This window comes from Schistocerca gregaria, chromosome 7, assembly GCF_023897955.1.
Source record: "Schistocerca gregaria isolate iqSchGreg1 chromosome 7, iqSchGreg1.2, whole genome shotgun sequence".
Taxonomy (NCBI): Eukaryota; Metazoa; Arthropoda; class Insecta; order Orthoptera; family Acrididae; genus Schistocerca; species Schistocerca gregaria.
In genome coordinates this window covers 460,807,145-460,828,027 of record NC_064926.1, presented here as the reverse complement: position 1 = coordinate 460,828,027, position 20,883 = coordinate 460,807,145, and the positions used below count along the sequence as shown (strand labels likewise).

At 40.9% G+C, this 20,883-nt stretch overlaps 1 protein-coding gene across 2 annotated transcripts in view; it reads right to left on the bottom strand.

Annotated features, from left to right (window-relative positions):
• The window catches only part of LOC126281465 (transcription factor SOX-5-like), an 821,264-nt gene that overhangs the window by 401,447 nt on the left and 398,934 nt on the right, over positions 1–20,883 (bottom strand). Inside the window, exon 1 of one of the 2 annotated variants that reach the window (XM_049980458.1) lies at positions 8,381–8,526. The exons of the other annotated variant lie outside the window; for it this stretch is intronic. Coding sequence (XP_049836415.1) covers positions 8,381–8,457 — 77 coding nt within the window. The 5' untranslated portion in view covers positions 8,458–8,526. Of the gene's footprint in view, positions 1–8,380; positions 8,527–20,883 lie in introns of those variants that run through there. 2 annotated transcript variants of the gene reach the window in all.

Genomic DNA, 20,883 nt, shown 5'->3' with positions numbered 1-20,883 from the left:
ACTGGCAAGGGACGATCGCCCGACGAGAAGCAGGTAGCGCGCGACACGGGGAATTATTTAGTACGGTTAGGCAGCGGTATTTATATGTGGGAGGGGCTATATTTACGGCTCCTAACCTTCCGGAGCAGCGACCAGCGTGCGCTGTCCCGCCGCAACTCAGTTCAAGGCTGCCCGCCGACAGCGGCTTCGGTTTCACCGAGAGGGGCCAAGTGTGCGCGAGCCGCGAGACGGAGGGTTAAAAAAAAGGAGAAGTAACGCGCAGAGCGACGCTCGCAATTGTTCGTCAACGACGTTAATTGGCTGCGAGATTCTTTTCTCTAGTCTAATTCAGCTGCTTGTCAGGATGCAAGATAAATGGCTGTATCACACGGCACTTGCAAGAGATAGCTGTGTGTACACACAAGACAACTTCTCGTTCTGATAAGGCCGTGCGTGAGGCGCCTGAAATCGAACATGTGTTACTACAGTGCTGCTTCACTCCTGTGAACTGATGCAATGCAAGCGTAATGAACCCTCGGTCACTAAATTATTACGGATTTCACTTAATCATCACAACGCTTTCTACAATAATAATACATCTTTTTTTTTACCGAACGTAGTGGACAGAAGGCGTTTCGCCGGTACGCTGCAATTTCAAGTGCCTGTATTCTGATTTTATTCAGAGTGTTCTTGCTAAATATGTCACCTACATTATATGACATAATAATACACTTCAAGTGTGTTTCATTAAAAGATTCCTTTTAAAGACACGCGTGATTAAGCGAATTAACTTACATATTATAAGTTGTTTCCAACTTTTTCAAATAGCAATTTATTAAATGTTTTCCTAAATATATCGTCAAACCATGTCATGACTGAAACCAGTGAACTATATTTTATTCTTTTAGAAAGAATAACATTTACCTTCTGAACTGTCATAAAATGTATTTAATCACTACGATCGCGATTTCAGCGTATGATGCCTTTCTCAAGTGAAAGCTCACTATTAAATCCTCGTGTCAACCATGTTTACATATTCCATAAATATATACGAGAAGAGTCTTATCATTTACAAAGAAAAATATATTATAGCAATCGTGTCGGATAAATATATTTAACAACAATCCAGTAAGGAAACGTTGCACTTTCTAATATATTACAGGACTGTGGACTCAAGTAAATGGAAGAAAATATCTTTCATTCCGTGTACATTATTACTGTGGCCGCCTGAATATGGCAGAATACTGCTAAAATGAAATTCCATCTTTACTTGGGACAAAATTAAATGACTGACGCTGGTGCACGAAGTACCTTACGCTACATACTTTAGAAGTTGGCTTGCGGAGTATAGATGTAGATAGTAACGTACTGATGTAGTGAAATTCGATACCTACAATCGCTGACTCACACAAGTTACACTTGTAGCGTCGATACTAAGGAGTTGAACTCCTCAATTTCTCCCAGTTATTCTTTTATGTGGATGCGGAAAAAAATTAAAAACAGCCCTCTACGGCTAAACAAGGAAGGACGACAGCTGTGTAGCGTGATCTATCTTAAAAAGCAGTACATACACAATAGATATCTGAGACTTAAGAAGAGAAGGGATCTTTTATTGTAAATCCGATGCAGAAAGCAGAGACGCCTGCAGTGCATGACTGTGTCGCGCTGGTAAGTAAATGCGCTCGGAATACGTCGCATCGATAATGGAACATTAGGAATGCAAATAAAAAGAAATCCTAACAAAAGCGAACGCTCGTGTCAGCAGGAGACGGTAGTGGTGAGTTTTAATGACAAAATTATATGAAATAGTAAACACAATTAAAAAGTTGAAAAACGATAAAATTGTGTGTCGTATCGTTTTCCTATTTCCTCATCAGAAATTTCACAATAATTTTGTAATATCACACTGCTCCCTTCTGCATCACACTGCTCCCTTCTGCTGCGGGATTTCTTTTGTCATTGAACTATTGTAATAATAAAGCTCTTGTTTTTCCAAGTAGGCCTAACTATTTTTGTTTTGGCCGCGACTGGTAAGTCACACACGTTGCTTACGATGGCTCTCATGTTCTAATTGTTTCAAAGTACGTGTATGAAAGCAAAAACTAGATGGTGAGTCATTATTGATATTTACTATATTTTTTTAAGTAATCGAATTCAGCAGATGCGTGGCCTACGTTTACGGTTGACGGATAGCGTAATGTGAAGTATTAAAAATGGAAACGCTGGAAATTGCCGTGAAATACAGAATATATGAATAATAATGAAAACGACTGAAAACATATTATTTGTATTTTGTAGAAATTTTTCCGTAAGATATGTAGTACTTAGCTAAAGTGAACACACATGGACAATTCTTTTACTGCGCTACTTCAACTACTGAAGTTGCTTTCCAGATAAAACACCCGATGAACGACAACTGAGTACTTCATACCCACGCGCACTTCTCAAGTTTCAGAACTAGTGTTCTGCAAACCTTACCGTGACTGATTTTTGTGTTACGTATTTCGAGGTTCAACAGTGACAATGCAATATGAAGAGTGATAATACCACCGCGGGAAAAATAATGAGTAATTATTTTTCTGCAAAAAATTTATGCGAGTTTAGGTCTCGTTCTTCGACAGGTATCGAGTTTTAGATGCTAGTTCCAGCAAGAGTTTCTGCAATGAAGATCGCTTACAGTTTATTAAATTATAGAGCAAACAAGAGAAAACGAGAATGAGAGAAGAAGACGCAAACCCCAAGGAACAAAGGATTAGTGCAGAATGTCGTGGAAGGACGATGTAGGCGGTGCTGGGTAGTGCGAAACGAAAGTACCTGAGCGATGGAGAGGCTGGCTTCCCGGTCCAGGTGATGCTGCCGGCTCCTGGCTCCATGCCGTCGCGCCGCCAGACACTGGTGTGAGCCAAACACGCGCCCGGGAGACGCGATGCACAATCAACAATGGTGTCGTGATAGGCTATCATGGCCCATTATCAGCCGCGTGCCGCCTTCGGGAATTTGGCGCGGATTCCAGCTCATCCCTGACAATCGCTATCAGCGCTGATAGTGCGCAGGGATTGTCGTGCCTAACCGGAAGATCAGCGAGCTTGCCCGGGGTCGTAGCCAAACCCACAAGCACCAATAACATCGTCAGCACTTATTCTGAATCTGATGCTAATTACCTGGTAGATACCTCAAATAAATCGCACGCAAACTGAGGCGTGTAGTTGTGGTTTCCTTCACATGTATAATACAAGCACGACAGAAACAGTTACGATGTGCTGCACAAGTAAAAAAAAAAAAAAACCAAATATGTATTTTTCTTATAGATTGTATAATTTTTCTGTATACCATCACAAAGCTTCCAGCCTATTTATTATGCTGCAGTTTGTTTTCACAAAATGTCAGCATTTAGTACGCCTAGGCATTATAATTTTAAATGATGCGTACCACATGTCCATTATTATAAAACACGTTATACATCTAATCTGTGCTATGAAAGTGAATAGGCCTTGAGTACGGCACGGCATCATCTAGCCCGGAAGTAGAGACGTACCACTTACTTTCACAGCACACTCCAAATATAAAACATATTTTAAAATAGTAGACACGTGGTACAAACGATTTTAAACGCAGAAGTCCACCATATGGTGCCATATAATCGAACCTAGTTTGCACCATAATCAAGATTTTAGTAGCTCTGTGGTACTTTAAATAAAAAGTATTTTGCAATATCTGGGAAACACAATCTGAAGAGCAAGTTACGTGTGACTACGCGAAGTGCACTCTTATAAATGCACTCTTTCTTAGTCCTGGATCACAGTTGTTGCAAATAGTCTACCTTCTTTGCAAGTAAAACTGGTCGATTCGATTTTAATGTCTGTGAATGGTGGCAAAACACAAGTCTACTCGCTGAGGATGATTGAGGATGATCCTAGAATTCGACCGATGCGGGTAACCACAAAGTGTTGAAAGCAACGATTCAATAAATATGAACAGGCATGTTTGTGAAATCTATGGCGTATAAACGCGGGCCAATGTATTATGCGTTTTTATGAGCTCATTTTTGTAAAAAGCGAAACGCTTGACATCCACGTGACAACCATCAATTTTTACCTGTTTGCAAGAGCAAGAATAGTGCTTCGCGAACAAAAATTAACGATTGCTTATTCTAGATAAAAAGTCTTGTACAAAAGCTCCCAATGCCGCATTTAAAAATATTTTTAGAAAACGTCGTGTCCGAGTGAACGCGCAAGATTTCTAGACAGGTTTGTAATTGCAAAATAATATTTTCTGGTTTCAGAACAGTACAATTAACTGCTACTGCGACTCTATGTAACGAACTCTTAACGTTTAGTTCTAGTTAGCATTTGTATGTAATTAACAGGCATGCTGCACCAGCGAAAATGCGTGAATATTTCGTAAGCTAACTGTATAATCAAAAGTAGTGTTGCCTACTTCTAGCCTCAGCAAAATGCACAGTTTGTCGCTGTAGTTGCTTCAGTGTCTATGGCTAAACAGGTTACGAGGTGAGCGATTAAGGAAAGGGAGATTGGGTGATAGTGTACCCATTTGCCAGTGAGGTGCTGCTCCTCACAGATTTCTGCATAAACTCCTTCAACGAACAGACGAATTTATCATGGATGTAGACCTCGCTCCATATAAAATATTCCAACCTTATTAGTGTCGTTTTTATGTAGTGGCTGAACTGTAGTCTGCACGTAGAGAGGGACTTTACTTCATTAATTGGTACTGTCTATAGAGACCCTAAGTTTATGTTTTGTATTTCACGACGTCCACATTTCTTTGATATTCACAGTCGTACGGACTCGAAATGATTGGTTTTTTTCTGACACTGAAATTCTTCATAAACTCAGGACACGATAGAGGCCTCTTTGAAGTTTTTATTCTGCATTGCCACTCACCAATCATTTAAAGAATGTCTGAGACGTAGTGCAGGAATCATTTAACCGTAATGTTGCTTGGCATTTAGTATGTGATACACTACTTCCAAACATTGAAGCAACTACAGGAAGCATAGCAAATCATCTTCATGAATTATACACAAAAAGGGATGATATTCCGGTATGGATGGACTTCTTTTACCACGCTAAAATATTTGCCATGAAATAATATGACTCACTGACATCCTTCTACCACATTTCAGCATAGGAAATTCAAAAGTGAAATTCTGACACTTCGCGAAATTGTCAGAAGTTATTGTTAAGGAAACATTTCAGAAAGTAATTATATAATATAATATAATAATAATAATCATAATAATATAGTAGCACGATGTTTCTACAGTCCTGCTGAGTGTGGCACAAATGTCCAATGAAGTCTCCACACAGTCAAAGCTTTCGCGGATAATATTTCACATTTTTTCATTTTTTTTTATTTTTCGTCTTTTATATGAGTCTGTTAGCGTCTTCAATGAGCCAGCCCTTCGATCAAATAATTGTTATTTAAATATTACTCCCGAAAGGAAGGGTCTTGAATTCAGATGTTATGTTGGGGAAGAAGTAGATAAAGGTAGCAAAAGATTATTCGAAAGATAAAACACACATATTCTATTGTACAGTTGTAGCTTTTCGCTACTATTTGTTTGTAATAAGTACGTACATTAAAATTATCCGCGTCGAGGAACGCGTTAGTATGCATGTTTTACGCGTGAAGTGAGCCCCTCAGTTCGCCATACCACGCCGCTGTGTTAAGCAGCCAGTGTTCGCACAACGCTGATACGCCTGCCGCGTATCATATCGCGCGTTTCTCATGGGTGCGAAAGGCAATATTTACTTTAGTTATCGCTAGACAAGCACTTCTGGTGCTTCCCGCTGCGACAGGTGCCGCGGTCAAGAATACGCACGGTGAACCGTCAGATGCAACTGCTGAACGTGACGATCACGAAAGTGCCATCCCTGGGGAAAGAGGTCTCTAGCACGCAAAGTTATCGACATGCGAAATGTGGCTGTTGTCTGCGCGTAACAACGCCATCAGCTGTACAAGGGAATGGAGATTGCAGGAACAACAGCCACTAATTTTCGTTGCAGCGTTGTGATAACGTGACACTAATGGTCGAAACGCCAAAACAATAAACGATTGTTTGCTCTGAAAAACTTCCAAATCACAGCTACATAAACATCAAGTTAGGCCTAACATTTCCTAGGGAGCGCTACTCATGCAACAAGTGACATCTAATACTATTTTAATAGTGTGCTTCTAAAAAGTCTGGGTTAAGATTGAGAAACTACTCTAGGTATATCTTCTGGGAAGAAATGTATTATTCGCAAGTACTTACACTAATGCTGCACTCACACGCCACTGCTTTAGTAACGCAAAACACAAGCTGCAATTCTGTTAGGTTTTGCTCTTTGCTCGGGTTAATCTGCAGGCTCGTTGTGAAGGAAAACAAAATACTTGGGAAGACGATCAGAGGGAGGACAAGGAAAAATTAAATAGTATGTTCGCTCGCTTAGTCCCCTGCGTGACATTTGTGCACTTTTTTGTTGTTCAACACAATAAATTTTAAGGAAATAATATGTTGCATCTTTCGACAGCAAAAAATACGCATCAAAGATTGAGAATTAACAAAGTGTACTATCTATTTGCAAGACCATATGACAATGTGAGAAAATCTCATCATTTTCAGTCAGTTTGTGGTTACATGCGCTGGTGCGTAACTCACAGTCATACCGTCTCATTCCTCTACATTTGTAACCAATAAAGCAATATTTTAAGCCTTCCAAAAGTCACGCTTATCGTTCTCGTTTTCACGGCATTTAAAAATGTCCATAACGATTCAGTTCCCGTATTTTTCTTGCTTGTTGTAGTGTCAGATTCCAGTTACAGGAAGGAAGCACTGTATTAGTTTATATCATAAACGTCAGAATTTTATTGAAACTGAACCCAGTAGCGAAATACTACTGTTTACGAAGTAAGCGACTGTCAGTGTCACAATAGGAAATCCAAATGTTCTACGAAAAACAAGTTGTACGTTGTGACTGGGCGCTGATGCAGTTGCAGATACAAAAACACTCCGTAAAATGTAATTGTGTATGTATTGGTCATAGCGCTTTCCACACGATTAGGTACATCTTAAGGGCAAAATCTTGGATCTTTATACCATACCAGAACTCTGAGAAATGGACCGTATTTAGATGTCCTACAGTCTTGTTCTATTTAGTGTTGAGCTCCGCAGCCGAAATGCCGTAACCTCACCAGGTTAAACACACAACTCAAACGACACAAAACTACGGCACATGTGAGGGCATTGCTTTTCTGGGAGCTACACTTGGAACTTTCAAAGATCGAAGTATGTCACCTGAAGATGTTTCTTATGGCGTAATGGCTAAGGGCGTGGAGCAGTAATATGGAAACGCAGAGTTGAAGTCTCTGTGCTTGCACTTTTTTACCTTCTGACGTGCTTTTCACAAAAGTTTGCAGGATATTGATGCAGGCGTATAGGATGGTGATATGTTAGAAATATGGGGCCAAGTCTTTTTAATGCTCCGAGGCGAAAAAAATTAAATTTTTGTGACTAGTAAGGGAGTCTTTTTGTTTATGGTTTAACGCACTACGTTTGATTTTGAATTGGTTGCTGATTCTTCTAGATTTGTCCTCAGTTAGCACCACAGTCAGTGTCCTACAGTGTCTACTAAGAAGAAATAAAAAAAAATATCCTCTGCTTTGGATCGGAATGCCGCACTGATGCCAGTGAATGGCTCACAGAGGGCAACTGTTTTTAGTGGCATTAATTTTGTCACACGAAGAGAAAATAAAACTAAAGCAAAAAGGCTCTAGAGGAGTATATGGATCGCGTTGAAATCAGAAAATGCAGAATTAAAAATCTTCATGCTGGCATTTTGTTGTCTTCTATCACGCACATCATAGTTTGCAGTGTAGGAGACGACACTACATTCGTAACGCGCCGTGACAGGTATCCTATCAATTTTAATGACTCACTGTTGGATCTTCGTGGTCTCTTACTAACCCAAAATAATATTCGAGAAGTATGGACACAGTTTTCACAAGTTTGCTTGTTGTAATGTTTGCTCATGCTTGTAGCATTCTCTTCAGTTAATAGCACAGTAGCAGCGTGCGTTTCACGCAAAATACCGATGCAAGAGAACGGCCCACAGAAGGCAACCCGTTTAGTGGCATTAATTCCGTCACACGAAGCGAAAATAAAAATAGGGCGAAAACACTAGAGTGTGTGCGGGTCTCGTAGCTGGCAAAAAAAGAGGGGAAAAAGGCTAGGAGTGGAAGGCGGTGCGGTGACGGCGGGGGCAAGCACGACGACCTTGAAGCGAAGCGCAGCTGGTAGCAGGAGTGCATGCAGCGCACCGCGGCAACGGCTGGGGCACTCACCGGCGAGACGGGCGGCGCGCTCTTACACCGTTCTAAGAAAGACTATGGTAAGCACCTAAAGGTCGCCCCCGGCTGCAGGCTGGCGGCGGCGCCGGCGGACGCTGAGATCACGGCCGCCGCGGCGCTGGACATGCTGCCGCAGGGAACAATGCACCGCAACAATGGGCCGGCGTCAGCTGTTGGCGCGGCTCTGTCTGCCACACAACTAGCGGCAGGTCGCCACGCTCGGCGCGGGGCCGGCCGCCCGCTCCCCCTGGGGGCGTGGCCTGCGGCAGGTAGGCGGAGTGGGGGGAGCCCGTACCGACCAATGGTGCGCCGCCGGCCGCCCCGAGCCTGCCGACCACCTGTGCGCGCGCGCGGCTCGAAAGCGTGGCGCTGGCGCTCGCCGCTGGCAGCTCATTCTTCTGCGCGCCGTGCAGCAGACGACGTGCGCAGGTCTCGCGTCTGCTGCCGGGTCGCGCGCATCGCTCTCTAGTGTTCGCGCGATTCTCGCGCCACACCCTCCAGAATAGAAACGCACATACCGAATGACAGTGTCAAATCTACGCTTCTGCCAAAAGAGGAGAAAGCTGCTTCTCAATACGAGGCCATTAGATGTAGGACTATGGAAGGGGTGGGGTGGGGGGGGGGGGGCGGGAGCAGAAGGGGGCTAAGTGGTCCCTTCCTCTGGAAAGAGCAAGTGTAACGAGAAGCATTTTTGTGCTGAAACTAATATAAGTTATTGTCCCCTTCCCCCAACTTTTTCAATGAATACTGATGAAACCCAAATACCATTAAGTAATGTTTGCACCGTAAACACTGTCCGTCCAAAACTCCCGAGACTGATTTTATTCCTGGCGTACAAGCGACGTCAGCGTAGTAATTACGATGGCAGTTTGAACTAACATAAGTAAACAACTTGTCAGTCAGTTTTGAGCAGGCAGCAGCAAATAGTGGACGCGTGACAATAGTGTGACAACGTTGTGTCACAAACAGCAATGGAGCAACGAACTGAACATACGTCAATCAAGTGTTCAAGTCGTTCTCCAGCATGTTTTGAGGAAGAAAAGAAAAGTGTGTGGAAAGTTTGTCCCGCACACCTTCATTCCCGAACTTAAACGAAGCATGGGCGCCTGCCACGACTTGATACAAATGAAAAACGCGGGCAGCTGTTTTCTGAAAATAATCGTTTGTGAAGTATCTTCTGATACGCAACAAGTTAGTGTGTAGTTAAATCTAGAAAAAGTCGTAGCTAATCTGAATCTATGTCGTATATATTAGTGCGAAGACTAAATACTTGTACATTTTATCTTAGTGTCATAGTCCTATCTTCTAGCTGCACGTAACGACGGAGCCTGGCGTCGGGGTCCAGCCGCAATAATCGATTCCGACAGAATTACTTTTCAACATTAACACATTCCTGGTATATTTTACGAAAAGCCTCGAGGCCAACATTAACTAAACAAGTGTTATAGCACTGTAGTGTGCTTTTCAACAGCTTACTAACGCTGTTTAAAAAAATAAATATATATCGTTCCGTTAAAAACAGCTATACTTGCTTCATTCTCTTGATTGATATAAGAATTATTAGTAGAGGAGTTTCGGGTATTATGGAATAGTCGGACAGCATGGAATTCCGACGTTTCACCTGTCAGGTGCCGATGACTCGTGCAAATATCGCACACTACTTTTGAGAACTCCGATGATAGTCTGTAGTGAATTTTGACCGCTTGCCGACATTCCTTTCTTTGATGTTCAAGAAAGTTTGTAATTCAATTTTGTGAAATTTCTGCAGGTATAATTTCATAGACTTGTGCCGACTATTAGAATCCGTTTTAGACCTTTAGATTAGCGTAAGTGTAACACACATTGAAAGAATATTACTTTTTATGAATGGCTATTTTTTTAGGAATCGACTTTTTCTTTAGCGGCAGAAAGAATATGTTTCCATGTTGGCGTGTCACATTATATGAAGGATCTAAGAGTTCTGATGCCGCTGTTCCTTGTTATTGTGAGTATTCTTTTGCACTCGCTCCTTCTTCATCGAAATCTTTGGTTCCACCCTTTGAGACGTCATCATACCTAAAATGCAGCGTGAAACAGAAGTCCAAAAACTGGAACACCATCTATACTGACCTAGTATCCAAAAAGAAAACAGTTGGAGATCAAACCAAGAGCTAACAATCAGTCCAAAGCAAGGAAATTCCTAAAGGCGAAAATTTAAACGCGAGAGACCAGAAACCTCGCCGAAAAAGAAGATAGAGGAAGTGTTCAGGAAATTACAGTTTACTTTGAAAAATGGTACACGTATCTATGGCGAACATTTCCGTTGTGACGCGTCATCTGAAGTGGACTATGTACCATCTGTGCCAGAAAATAACTCTGAGTATCTCTTCTGCAACGTAAAATTTTCCTGAGATAAACAACGAATGACACGGGTGCTGCAATGCTTGGTGCCGGCCGCGGTGGTCTTGTGGTTCTAGGCGCTCAGTCCGGAACCGCGCGACTGCTAAGGTCGCAGGTTCGAATCCTGCCTCGGGCATGGATGTGTGTGATGTCCTTAGGTTAGTTAGGTTTAAGTAGTTCTAAGTTCTAGGGGACTGGTGACCACAGATGTTAAGTCCCATAGTGCTCACAGCCATTTGAACCATTTGAACCAATGCTTGGCATTCTCTCTTGGTCCCACCTCGATTGTGCTGCCACAGACAAGGAAAATTATGTTTGTGATTTCTGCAGGTAAAAGAAGCTAAGGTGCTCACTGCACTGCAAAACTGTATTAGGTTTTCTGTAATGTGTTTTCTATGTCTAATTATCAGCATATCTTTATTTCTGATAAATGCAGTTTATCTATTTTCCAACCTGTATTCCATATTTTTAACTATTTCACATTATCCTCCATTTGACACTTTTCAAACTTATTTCTTTTTAATAAGAAGGAATTATGAAAATTATGTTCTCCAAAATAACCGAACAAGATAAATTACAGTCTCTGTTCGTTTTGGTTTTGAGCGTTTCAATCATTGCTGAAGTAAATTGTGCTGATAAATGTAAATGGTTTCCCATAAACCTCAATTCTCCTCTATTAAACACACAACGAAAAGTGTGGTCTCTCTGCATAGTATTGTTTTCTAGAAACCTTGTTTCGATATAACCAACCGTTCACAAAATAAAATGGGTGTTACCGAAAGAGGTGGCGCAGTGGTTAGCACACTGGACTAGGGCGACGCTTCAACCCCGATTCCTGCCATACTGATTTAGGTTTTCCGTGATTTCCCTAGATCGCTTCACGCAAATGCCGGGATAGTTCCTTGAAAAGGGTACGGTCGATTTCCTTCCCCACCCTTCCCTACTCCGAGCTTGTGCTCCGTCTCCACTGACCTCGTTGTCGACGGGACGCTGAACACTAATCTTCTCCTTCCCCTCGTGTATATTGCGATCTTGCAGCGACTATCCTTTTTAATGGACAGCTAGTGGCCGCGGTACGTAAACCATATAAGACACCTGAGAACACAAACTAGATTTGTTCAGAGAGTACACAAGAGGTAAATGCCCATCTGTAAAGCAAGAAAACTTATACCGCCACTTCGTCCACTTATACAGACTGAAACCACCGCTAAACTCAATTTAATGGGAGAACACGAAGAAAACGCGATGCCAGTTTAGATAATTTAAAAGCCATTTCCAAAGATGCAATTATAATCCGGTTACCTACAGGAGACTGGCAACATGTTTATATAGATCGGTCTATAATTTGAAGAATTGGAACTGCCCCTGCAGGAGTATGGAGGCAACTCTTTTCTTCCTACATAGCTTTAGCAGATATTAAAGCAACTTCGGCAGTGACATTCAGGCCACGACCGTTGCACTGCACCAAACAAACGAATTTCGGGAAGCAGCAACAAAGAATCATTCAACATCAGCCCTTAAAGTTACATACGAAGTTCCAAAAATGTTTGCTGGCGTCAACGTTACATCTGGTGTAAACTTACTATTAAAGGAAGAAAAAGAAGTTATCTTCAATAACAACCATTACTATGCTGGAATTGATGGTAATGAGATGGCAGACGAACTTACGAGAAAAGTATTTCAGTTCAACAAACGAAACTTACAACACTTCCGTATATGGGGACTGATGACCTAGTCCCATAGTGCTCAGAGTCAGTCACTCTTCCGTATATGCGATGTCTCGCTCAATAAGCTCCTGAAAATGACGAGCAGCTGTCTCGCTGAAACATTATACAGCTTTCACAGCATTATCCTACGCGACGCCCGTGAACCACTGAAGCAGTTATTACGTCGGGACGTCGGGAATGCCTCAAAATGCACACTTTCACATATTTATTAAAACCATTAAAATTTTCTTAATATTGTGTAGAGTAAGTTACCACGCAGACAAAAAATAAGAAATGGAAAGAACTGTTACACAACAGAAAAATTATCGCACAATATTTACTAAACGAAACAGTGGCGATACAGGTAGTAATTACGGGGGCATGCTTACCTCGTTGAGCATTTACTTCGAATTGGTGTGTGGCCTATTTATCGGCCAAATATGTAAATGTAATAAAGAAGATACTGTTACGAACTCTTTAACATCTGCTAACGAGTGAAAATTTATAGAAATACAAACGTCATCAATTGCAATATTGTATTGCAAAGCCAGAAAGCTGATTGTTATATATCAATGTTACGATAAATAAATAAAATACAATAATCTGGTTTTAATGGAATTGGCTTTTTTCTGTAGGGCATTCGGTGTCTGGTGACAGGAGTAAAGAGATAATACTTGCCGGTGTTCGTAAAGGAATTGTACGAAATTTACGGACGAAATCTTTTCTGGATGCTGCATTTCGAGTCCTGTTAGGATAGTCTATGTTTACAAGGAAGAGATTGATGAGATATACTACTAAATACTGTTAGTGGTTCCCGTTTTAAGTAAAAAGACGCGCAAACGTAGCTTTCCATCTTATGGTTGAAATCCGGAGGCCTAACGCTCACATTTACTCTTGTGCAGGACATTTACGTAGTATATTTTGGTAAGGAGCCGAAAATAATATTCTGCGATAATGGTGACTCCTGTAGCTAGCACAATGTTTCTAAAATACCCTTGGAAGTTCTTATGACGTACAGAGAGAACTGGGTCGGTAATAGTTTGAGCACGAACCCATGACATGGGATGGACGGGAACGAAAAAGCAAACAGTGACCCGTCTCTCTCATATCTAATGAGAAAAAGACGCCAGTACTTTGCTGTGTGTCTGGTAATTACTGCACTTGTAGCTAACTAGTTAATGTGGTAAGTAAGCACATTGCTAACGTGCAAACAAACGTATTGTATTCGCTGTATTCCCAGACTGCCCTCTTCCGCGTCTGGAATCACTAATATAAGTACTGTCATCCCTTGGTCGTCGTTACCATATTAACTATCGATGGTCGGTATGGTCATATCAAAAGAAAAAGCACTGCCTTTCGTGCGAAAATCTGCTCCTCAAACATTAAAACAGTTTGACACAGCTCTAACTTCTTCCAGAGAAATTAGGAAAATAAGTAACTTTGTTAAAATCAAAAGATCTATAACACTTAAAGCAAAGTATTAAAAGGCTCTTCTTCTGGTATGCTATTGTACTGTAATGCACCACTTTCTCATTGCATTTTCCCAGACATACTAAAGAATGACATCGTTGAACCCCTATTTAAGAAATAGATTAGGTCTGTCATCAATAACCATCGGCCAGTTAAACTATTAACTTCCTTCTCAGAAGTTTTGGAAACCATTAAGTACTTAACGCAAATATGAGAGACTGAATCAGTCACCATTTGTATTCCAGAAGGGTTACTGAACTGAACGCGTAATCTACTATTTTACCGCCCATGTATTATTGGCAAAATGTTATGACTAAGTGGTTTACTTCAGGCCTAAATGATAGGAAGCAAAGGATCGTGTCAGGTAGCTCACGGACTTTTCGTGATGAATCTCCTTCCAAGTGAGACAGACTGCCACTGATATTTGACAGTGGTCAGTATCCTATACTTGGTATATACAAATGACTGTCTTACACTGATAAATCAGAACTTTTTCACATCTGTCTGTTTCTCTTGCGGATTCATCGTTGCCTGACTACGTGTAGAACGGGTTCTTCGTCTCACGCTTAGAGTAGAGTGGAGGTGCTTTTAAGGTTCATCCGTTGTCTCTAGGCAGAAACAATTTTAACTTTGTGCTGCAGCACGATGTGACGCAATAACGCGGTGCTTGCCAAAGAGAATGAAACTTGTTTGTCTCCGTCAACAGCAATCGACTGAATTACACTTCTCGACATTAAGCAATGGAATATGCCATAAACTTTATTCATAATCCTTTGCTGTCTTATCGTTTCTTTAGTGAACGTGAGTAGTGCTTACTAGAAAAACAGCCGTATAAAGTGCTTATGTAATCCACAATATTACTTCTGAAACCGTAGTAATTTTTTTCATGGTAAATGGATTGTCACTTCAGGAAAGATGGGTACTGGACGATGGGAAAATACGTGAACTGTATATGTGGAATTCTACGAGGACTACTACATGTTACCAAATTTGTTTCGGTTGATGTATTTCTGACACTGACGTTCTCCGTACGAAAAGTTTTTTTTAGTAGGAGGCGAATAGAAATTGATAAGAAAAGTGGAGGAAACGTTCTTTTCTATAAAGGATCATCAGAAAGAAAGAAATACGCCAGAAATGTGAAAAATTGTTCGTGATGTGTCGTACGAACGTCCAAAGAAGACAGAAAACATTATAGTGTTAGCAGCATAATCTGCAAGTTTTCGGGATACTATCCCATAGAGACGCATTGTTCAAAAGGAAACAACAAGAGTTAAGGTTGTTTCTGCGACGAGGTCGTTAGAGATGGACAGGTCAAGAATGGGGAATTTAATCAGCGGCGTCCTTATCAAAAGAACTATCTCCTCTTTCGCCTCTGTCTAATTATCCTTATCAAAAGAACTATCTCCTCTTTCACCTCTGTCTAATTAGGGGAACCACTGAATACGAAAATGTGGTTGGCCACACGGGGATTCGGTCCCCTTGAATGTGAGTCTAGTTGTCTAATGTCTTAACCACTGTGCCACGCCACTCGCACCATTTTCCCAAGTATTCTTGTCCCAAAATATATATAGCTGCTAGCCCCCGTTATGGATTTGTGTACGTGAAGTACGAGGGCGTGCTGAAAAGTAATGCCTCCGAATTTTTATTTTGTTCACTATCAATAAGAAGTCCTCGTAGGTATTCCTTAAGTTTTGGAAGCAGATGAAAATCGGATGGGGCCAAGTCGGACAGTATATTCGCTCGACTTCCCCATTTCGCTGACGTAAGTTGCAACCCTTTGTCCACAGAGGGCTCCGAATTGTAGCGTGCAGCATGGCGGTGTGTGACGTAACTATGTCGGTGTGTGGGGAACAGTAACTCTGAAAACAGAAAGTACGAATTTGAACAGTACGTCCACACATGGAGCGTCCTCTCCTTGAGTATGACAATGCCAGATCACAAACAAGCGCTGTCACATCTGCAAAAATCAGACGCCTTGGTTTCATTGTCGTGGATCATCCTCCGTACTGTCCGACTTGGCCCCATCCGATTTTCATCTGCTTCCAAAACTTAAGGAATACCTACGAGAACTTCTTATTGATAGTGATGAAGCGGTAAAGCACGGGTGAGGATGTGGCTCCGTCGAAGAATCAAACATTCTACGGTGACAATATCGGGAAACTGGTTTATCGTTGGGAGACAGACATGTGTTTGTTGTCAGCGTGATTATGTTGAGAAATAAACAAGCAAGTATGAAGAATGAAGCTGTAGAATGTTAATAAAGTCTATTTTATTTTCTAAAAACTCTTTAAGAGTTTTCGCATAATAAATTAGCGGTCGTTACTTTTCAGCACTCCCTCGTATGTAGATTCAGATGTAGATAGTATCTCTTTTGATAATGTTGACAGGTAACCGGTGATTGCATACCAGCGCAAGTTGTTTGGAGTGTCAATAACAGGTACTGCTAACAATTTATTTTGAAGCAAAATTATTTACTGAGATAAAGCCGAAATAAATTTTATATCTAGGAACAGATAACGCTCTTCAAAGTTAAGATCTTTCAAATGAAACTTTTATCCATTAAGGATGAAGGTCACTGCGACTGTGATCAATAAAGGTTTCTTGAAATTACTACAGGCAGATGGAATCACCGAAACGAAATGAAAAATGTGTGAACAGAGAAGAAACTGTTGACGAGAGAAAGAAATATTTCAATGTTTATCTCGTCTGATGAAAACATTCTTCAGCTGAATATATAGTGAGGAAAGTAAATCTGATCCGAAAAATGTTCGCTAGTTCATGAAGAGAGGGACCTGCTCTTTACATACAATACTGGAAACGGTCCTTATTATCGCCGATGCAGCGCTGTGAACAATTTATCAAACCTCGTTCCTTCTCTGACTAAGGGATGGCAACAACTGCCTTTTCAGTGGCCTGCTGTAACTCTTCCAGTGTGTGTGATGTACCTGAATACACACGGGTCTTCAAGTTACCCTACGAGTAAAAATCACTGGGAGAGAGATCATTCAGTCTTTTATTCTTGGAGAATTCACTTTTTTCCGTCTTCTTCTGACTGAACGCCTCATGACATCGTGCTAGGTTTGCGTGTGCGCTGTGTCGTAACCGTCCTGATGAAAATGTCCAGCTGTCTCAACCTATAACGCTGTCTTTCGTATTCAGCTTATGTTTTTCACGAAATGGCGAAATTATGTTTTTCACGAAATGCCGAAATCAGTTTCCGAGCCAATTTATCTTCGTTCCGTTTGATGACTGACATATTCCTTTCCGCAACACGTTCTGTGCGGTATCCCGGGGACACTCTCGAGAGGTGTTAATGATGATAAAAGAAGGGAATAATCACTGTGGGAAAAGCTAAAACTACAAAACTGTTAGTAAAGCTGAGCAACCAGCTTACAAGGGTCAAATGATGGTTCTAAAACAGTTGCCAAAAGAACACTGTGGCATTTATTACTACAACAACTGGGACACTCTAATGGAATGAGAAAGAAAACTCATAGTTAAGCGTGAAATATTCCTACATACCGTTGAATGTGCCAGAATAAAACTGATCTGCGTTTCCGTGATCACACTTCATTGACTTCCAGTAATGAGCGGAAATGAAACTACATCTACTGCAGTAATTTAATGGTTGAGAGATGTTTCTAAGATCGACTGGCTCTTCTGAATGGCAATTCGATATTTATTTGTTTCATAGAACATACAGTAGTGGAGGAAAGTGCTAAGTTGCTCAAGAGATTAATTTTGATAGATATTTTACAATCAAGGGTAAAAATCTGAAGGCCTAATTTTCTTGGCTCGTCGACAGACAAAGCTACGGTATATTTATATTATACTGCGTTCTGTGTTCATTGTGAAGTGAGTGGAGGAGTGTAGTTCCTACTGACTGCCTTCTTTCTTTCGCTCGAGGCCGTATTCCCGCGGCCTTGTTACTATTGATTTGACACTGTTAGTTGAAGGTGGCCGGAGGCCCTTCCTGCCGCCACGCCGAGCTCCCTGGGATGGAATTAGTGGACCCCAGCTGTTTGCGTCTAGTGTAAGCCATGAAATAGTGCGAACGTGTTTCAAATGTCTGCGGGTCATGTAACTAAGGCGGAACGTGGGGACCAGCCCAGTACTCACCTAGCAGGATGTGGAAAACCGCCTAAAAACCACATCCAGGCTGACCAGCATACCGGCCCTCGTCGTTAATCCGCCGTGCGGATTCGATCCGGGGCCCCAAGTCCAGGAAGCAGCCCGTTAGCGCTCTCGGCTACCGTGACGGGTCGTAATTCCCACTGACTGCGTGCCATCTAAATTGTTGTATTTGTTTTCTATCATGAAACATGGAAATGCGTGATGCTGATATGTTGCAGTGAACATAAATTTGCCGTCGCTGTTCCTTAGTGAACAGCTTGTAGACCAACGAGAAGTGATCTCTAACCTTGTTTGTAAGTTTCAAATTTGGTAAGAGGAATTCCTGTTTCGTTATCTACCAGTTTTTCTTTTTTTTCTGCACTCCAGTCCCTTTTAAGTCAACGAAATGAAACAGTTAGCAGTTAACAAAGGAGAAGTATATACAAAATTTGCTGCTAACAGATATCATTGGAGTCTTTGGTCACTAACAGGTACGTTATTTGAGTAAATTTCGCAGGCAGAAAACTACAATGATTAATGCAGATGTCAATGGCTGCAATAGAATCAAGGAGTTTTTTTTCCAAGTTGACATATATAATGTGAAAAAAGCTACAGATTTCGCGAAAGGACAGCAATTTTTCAGTTAATGATGATGCATTTCATCTATTTTATATGGAATTATGCTTACGTGACCAGCCAATTTCGTGTTCTCAGTCTTGTACCTCTGAAATATTTGAATAGCGTGACAGCTGCCATTAGAGGCTCATCGACACCGTAATCAAATGTTATTAATTTTAATGTTTAATGAAGCTAACTATTTGCATTTCACGCATGAGGTCAGGTATAATTTATTGTGTCTACCTGATGGTGCCAAGAGACGGAATATTGCTACAAAGTGTCTCCACATGCCTGTGAACTAGCTGAAGTTTCCCACGCAGTTATTCGGAATATATGTCTAAACAGAAGAAGAGAGTAGTAGCGAGTTTAGACTTAATGTATCACAACAGGAAAAGTGATATTGAATAATGCGAATAACAAATGAAACAAAGTCAAAGGAGAAGATTAATTAAAAAAAACTACTGTAAATAATATATGCATCTGGATATGGAGAAGATATGTTCATGTATAACTGTGAGAGAAATCCAGTGCAACAATGCTATGCTCTTGCTACAGAATAAGCATAAACTTTAATTGTAGGTCTACATGGAAAATACTGTTCAAAAAGCGAAACAGCAAAGCCAAAGTGCATCATTTTTTCAATAAGTACATAATAAAATGTTTGCAACAATAATAAAGTTATGCCTGATGTACATTTTAATCGGGTAACGATACAACTTCATACAGAAGTAGAGGCCACTAAAAAATGTAGCAGTAAACTTAAGTTTAGCGCTATAAAAATGTTAGAGGAAATTTGGTATGTGCGCTCTGAATGTGAATGATTAATCTAAACTTTTGGGAGGGACATCTTCACCGGCGTACGATTGCTATGAAAGAAGTACACGAAATCTCATAGAATTTTATCTAAATGATTCATTCAGGCATCTGTAATAGTATTACTAAAACATAAAACATCATTTGCCGCGTTTTGAACAAAATGATGAATGCGTATATCGTTTCTCAAATACTGTGAACCCACAATGTAATGGCGAATACTAAAGGAAGACAGATTTTGGCGCCACATGAAGACAAGAAATATCGCAACTGAATCATTTTATACAGTTAATAGTGCAATTTTAAACAGATGGTTCGACCAATTCATTACTCGACCTAGCAATTCATGCATGCGAACTGATAACCTTGAACTTCAACAAAAGTTTTTCAGCGTGATGACCAAACACTCGCAAATTCCATTTCAGTGTGCCCCGTTACGCGTTTCGTACATTGATTCGCATCCGCAGTATTTTTAATTTTTTCCCTGGCGTATATTCACTTTAAACCGGAGATAACTTCGTGAATATGTGTGTCTGCATATTGTTAGTGTAAAGCTGTTTTTTTGTTGTAATACAAGCAACGCAAGACTTTTACTAGTCTAATTGGAAGGTCAGTCGAGAAGCTGAAATATGTAAATATGTGGTTACGTGACATGTGCGGAATTTTGAGTTCCTTCTCATTTTCACACACATATCACTAACGGCTAATTATTCCCCTTTGTTGTGAAGGTCTCCCACATTTCCACTTGCAGAGAAAGAAATGAAACGCATTTCAGCTACTACCCCGCTAACTGGACGTCATACCCTGTCACGTACACAGAGAAAAACTGGCAAGGCGCGAGTAGGACTCTTCACCTTAGAGTTACGTACAAACGTAATTGTGTATATGGACGGTTCATCCATTCCTGTTGTTGACATTGATACTGGAAAGATATAGGTACCAGGGATTCCAAGATTTTCGAGAATGTTTTAATTTCATTAATATAAATGCGACGTAAAGTCATGTAGTAGGCAGGCGATCATTATTATAATTATCAGTAGTTATCCATTCAGGCTGACTGGGTCACAATGGTAAGAGTCAAACACCAGGCAAGGAATGACTTTCTTGCTCACATGACGCGTTTCGAAATTCATCCATCATAAGATATCCGGGAGCGATTACTGCATGTAGATACAGCGTTTCAAGTTGTATGTGGAACAAACATTCGCAGTTATTCCTTGCCTGATATATGACATTTACCAGTGCGACCCCGTCAGCCTGAATGCAAAACTACTGACTGTTTTAATTTCAATTTATGGATGTCTATCTTACTGCATGGACGAGGGACTTCAGCTGATAAATAATTTCAAATTTGGCGTAGGATAACATATGACATAAGAAATAGATTTTTCGTGTGACATAGTTACAGATAAACGATTTTAGGATTTTTTTTGCTTCGCTTTTATCCTGAAAC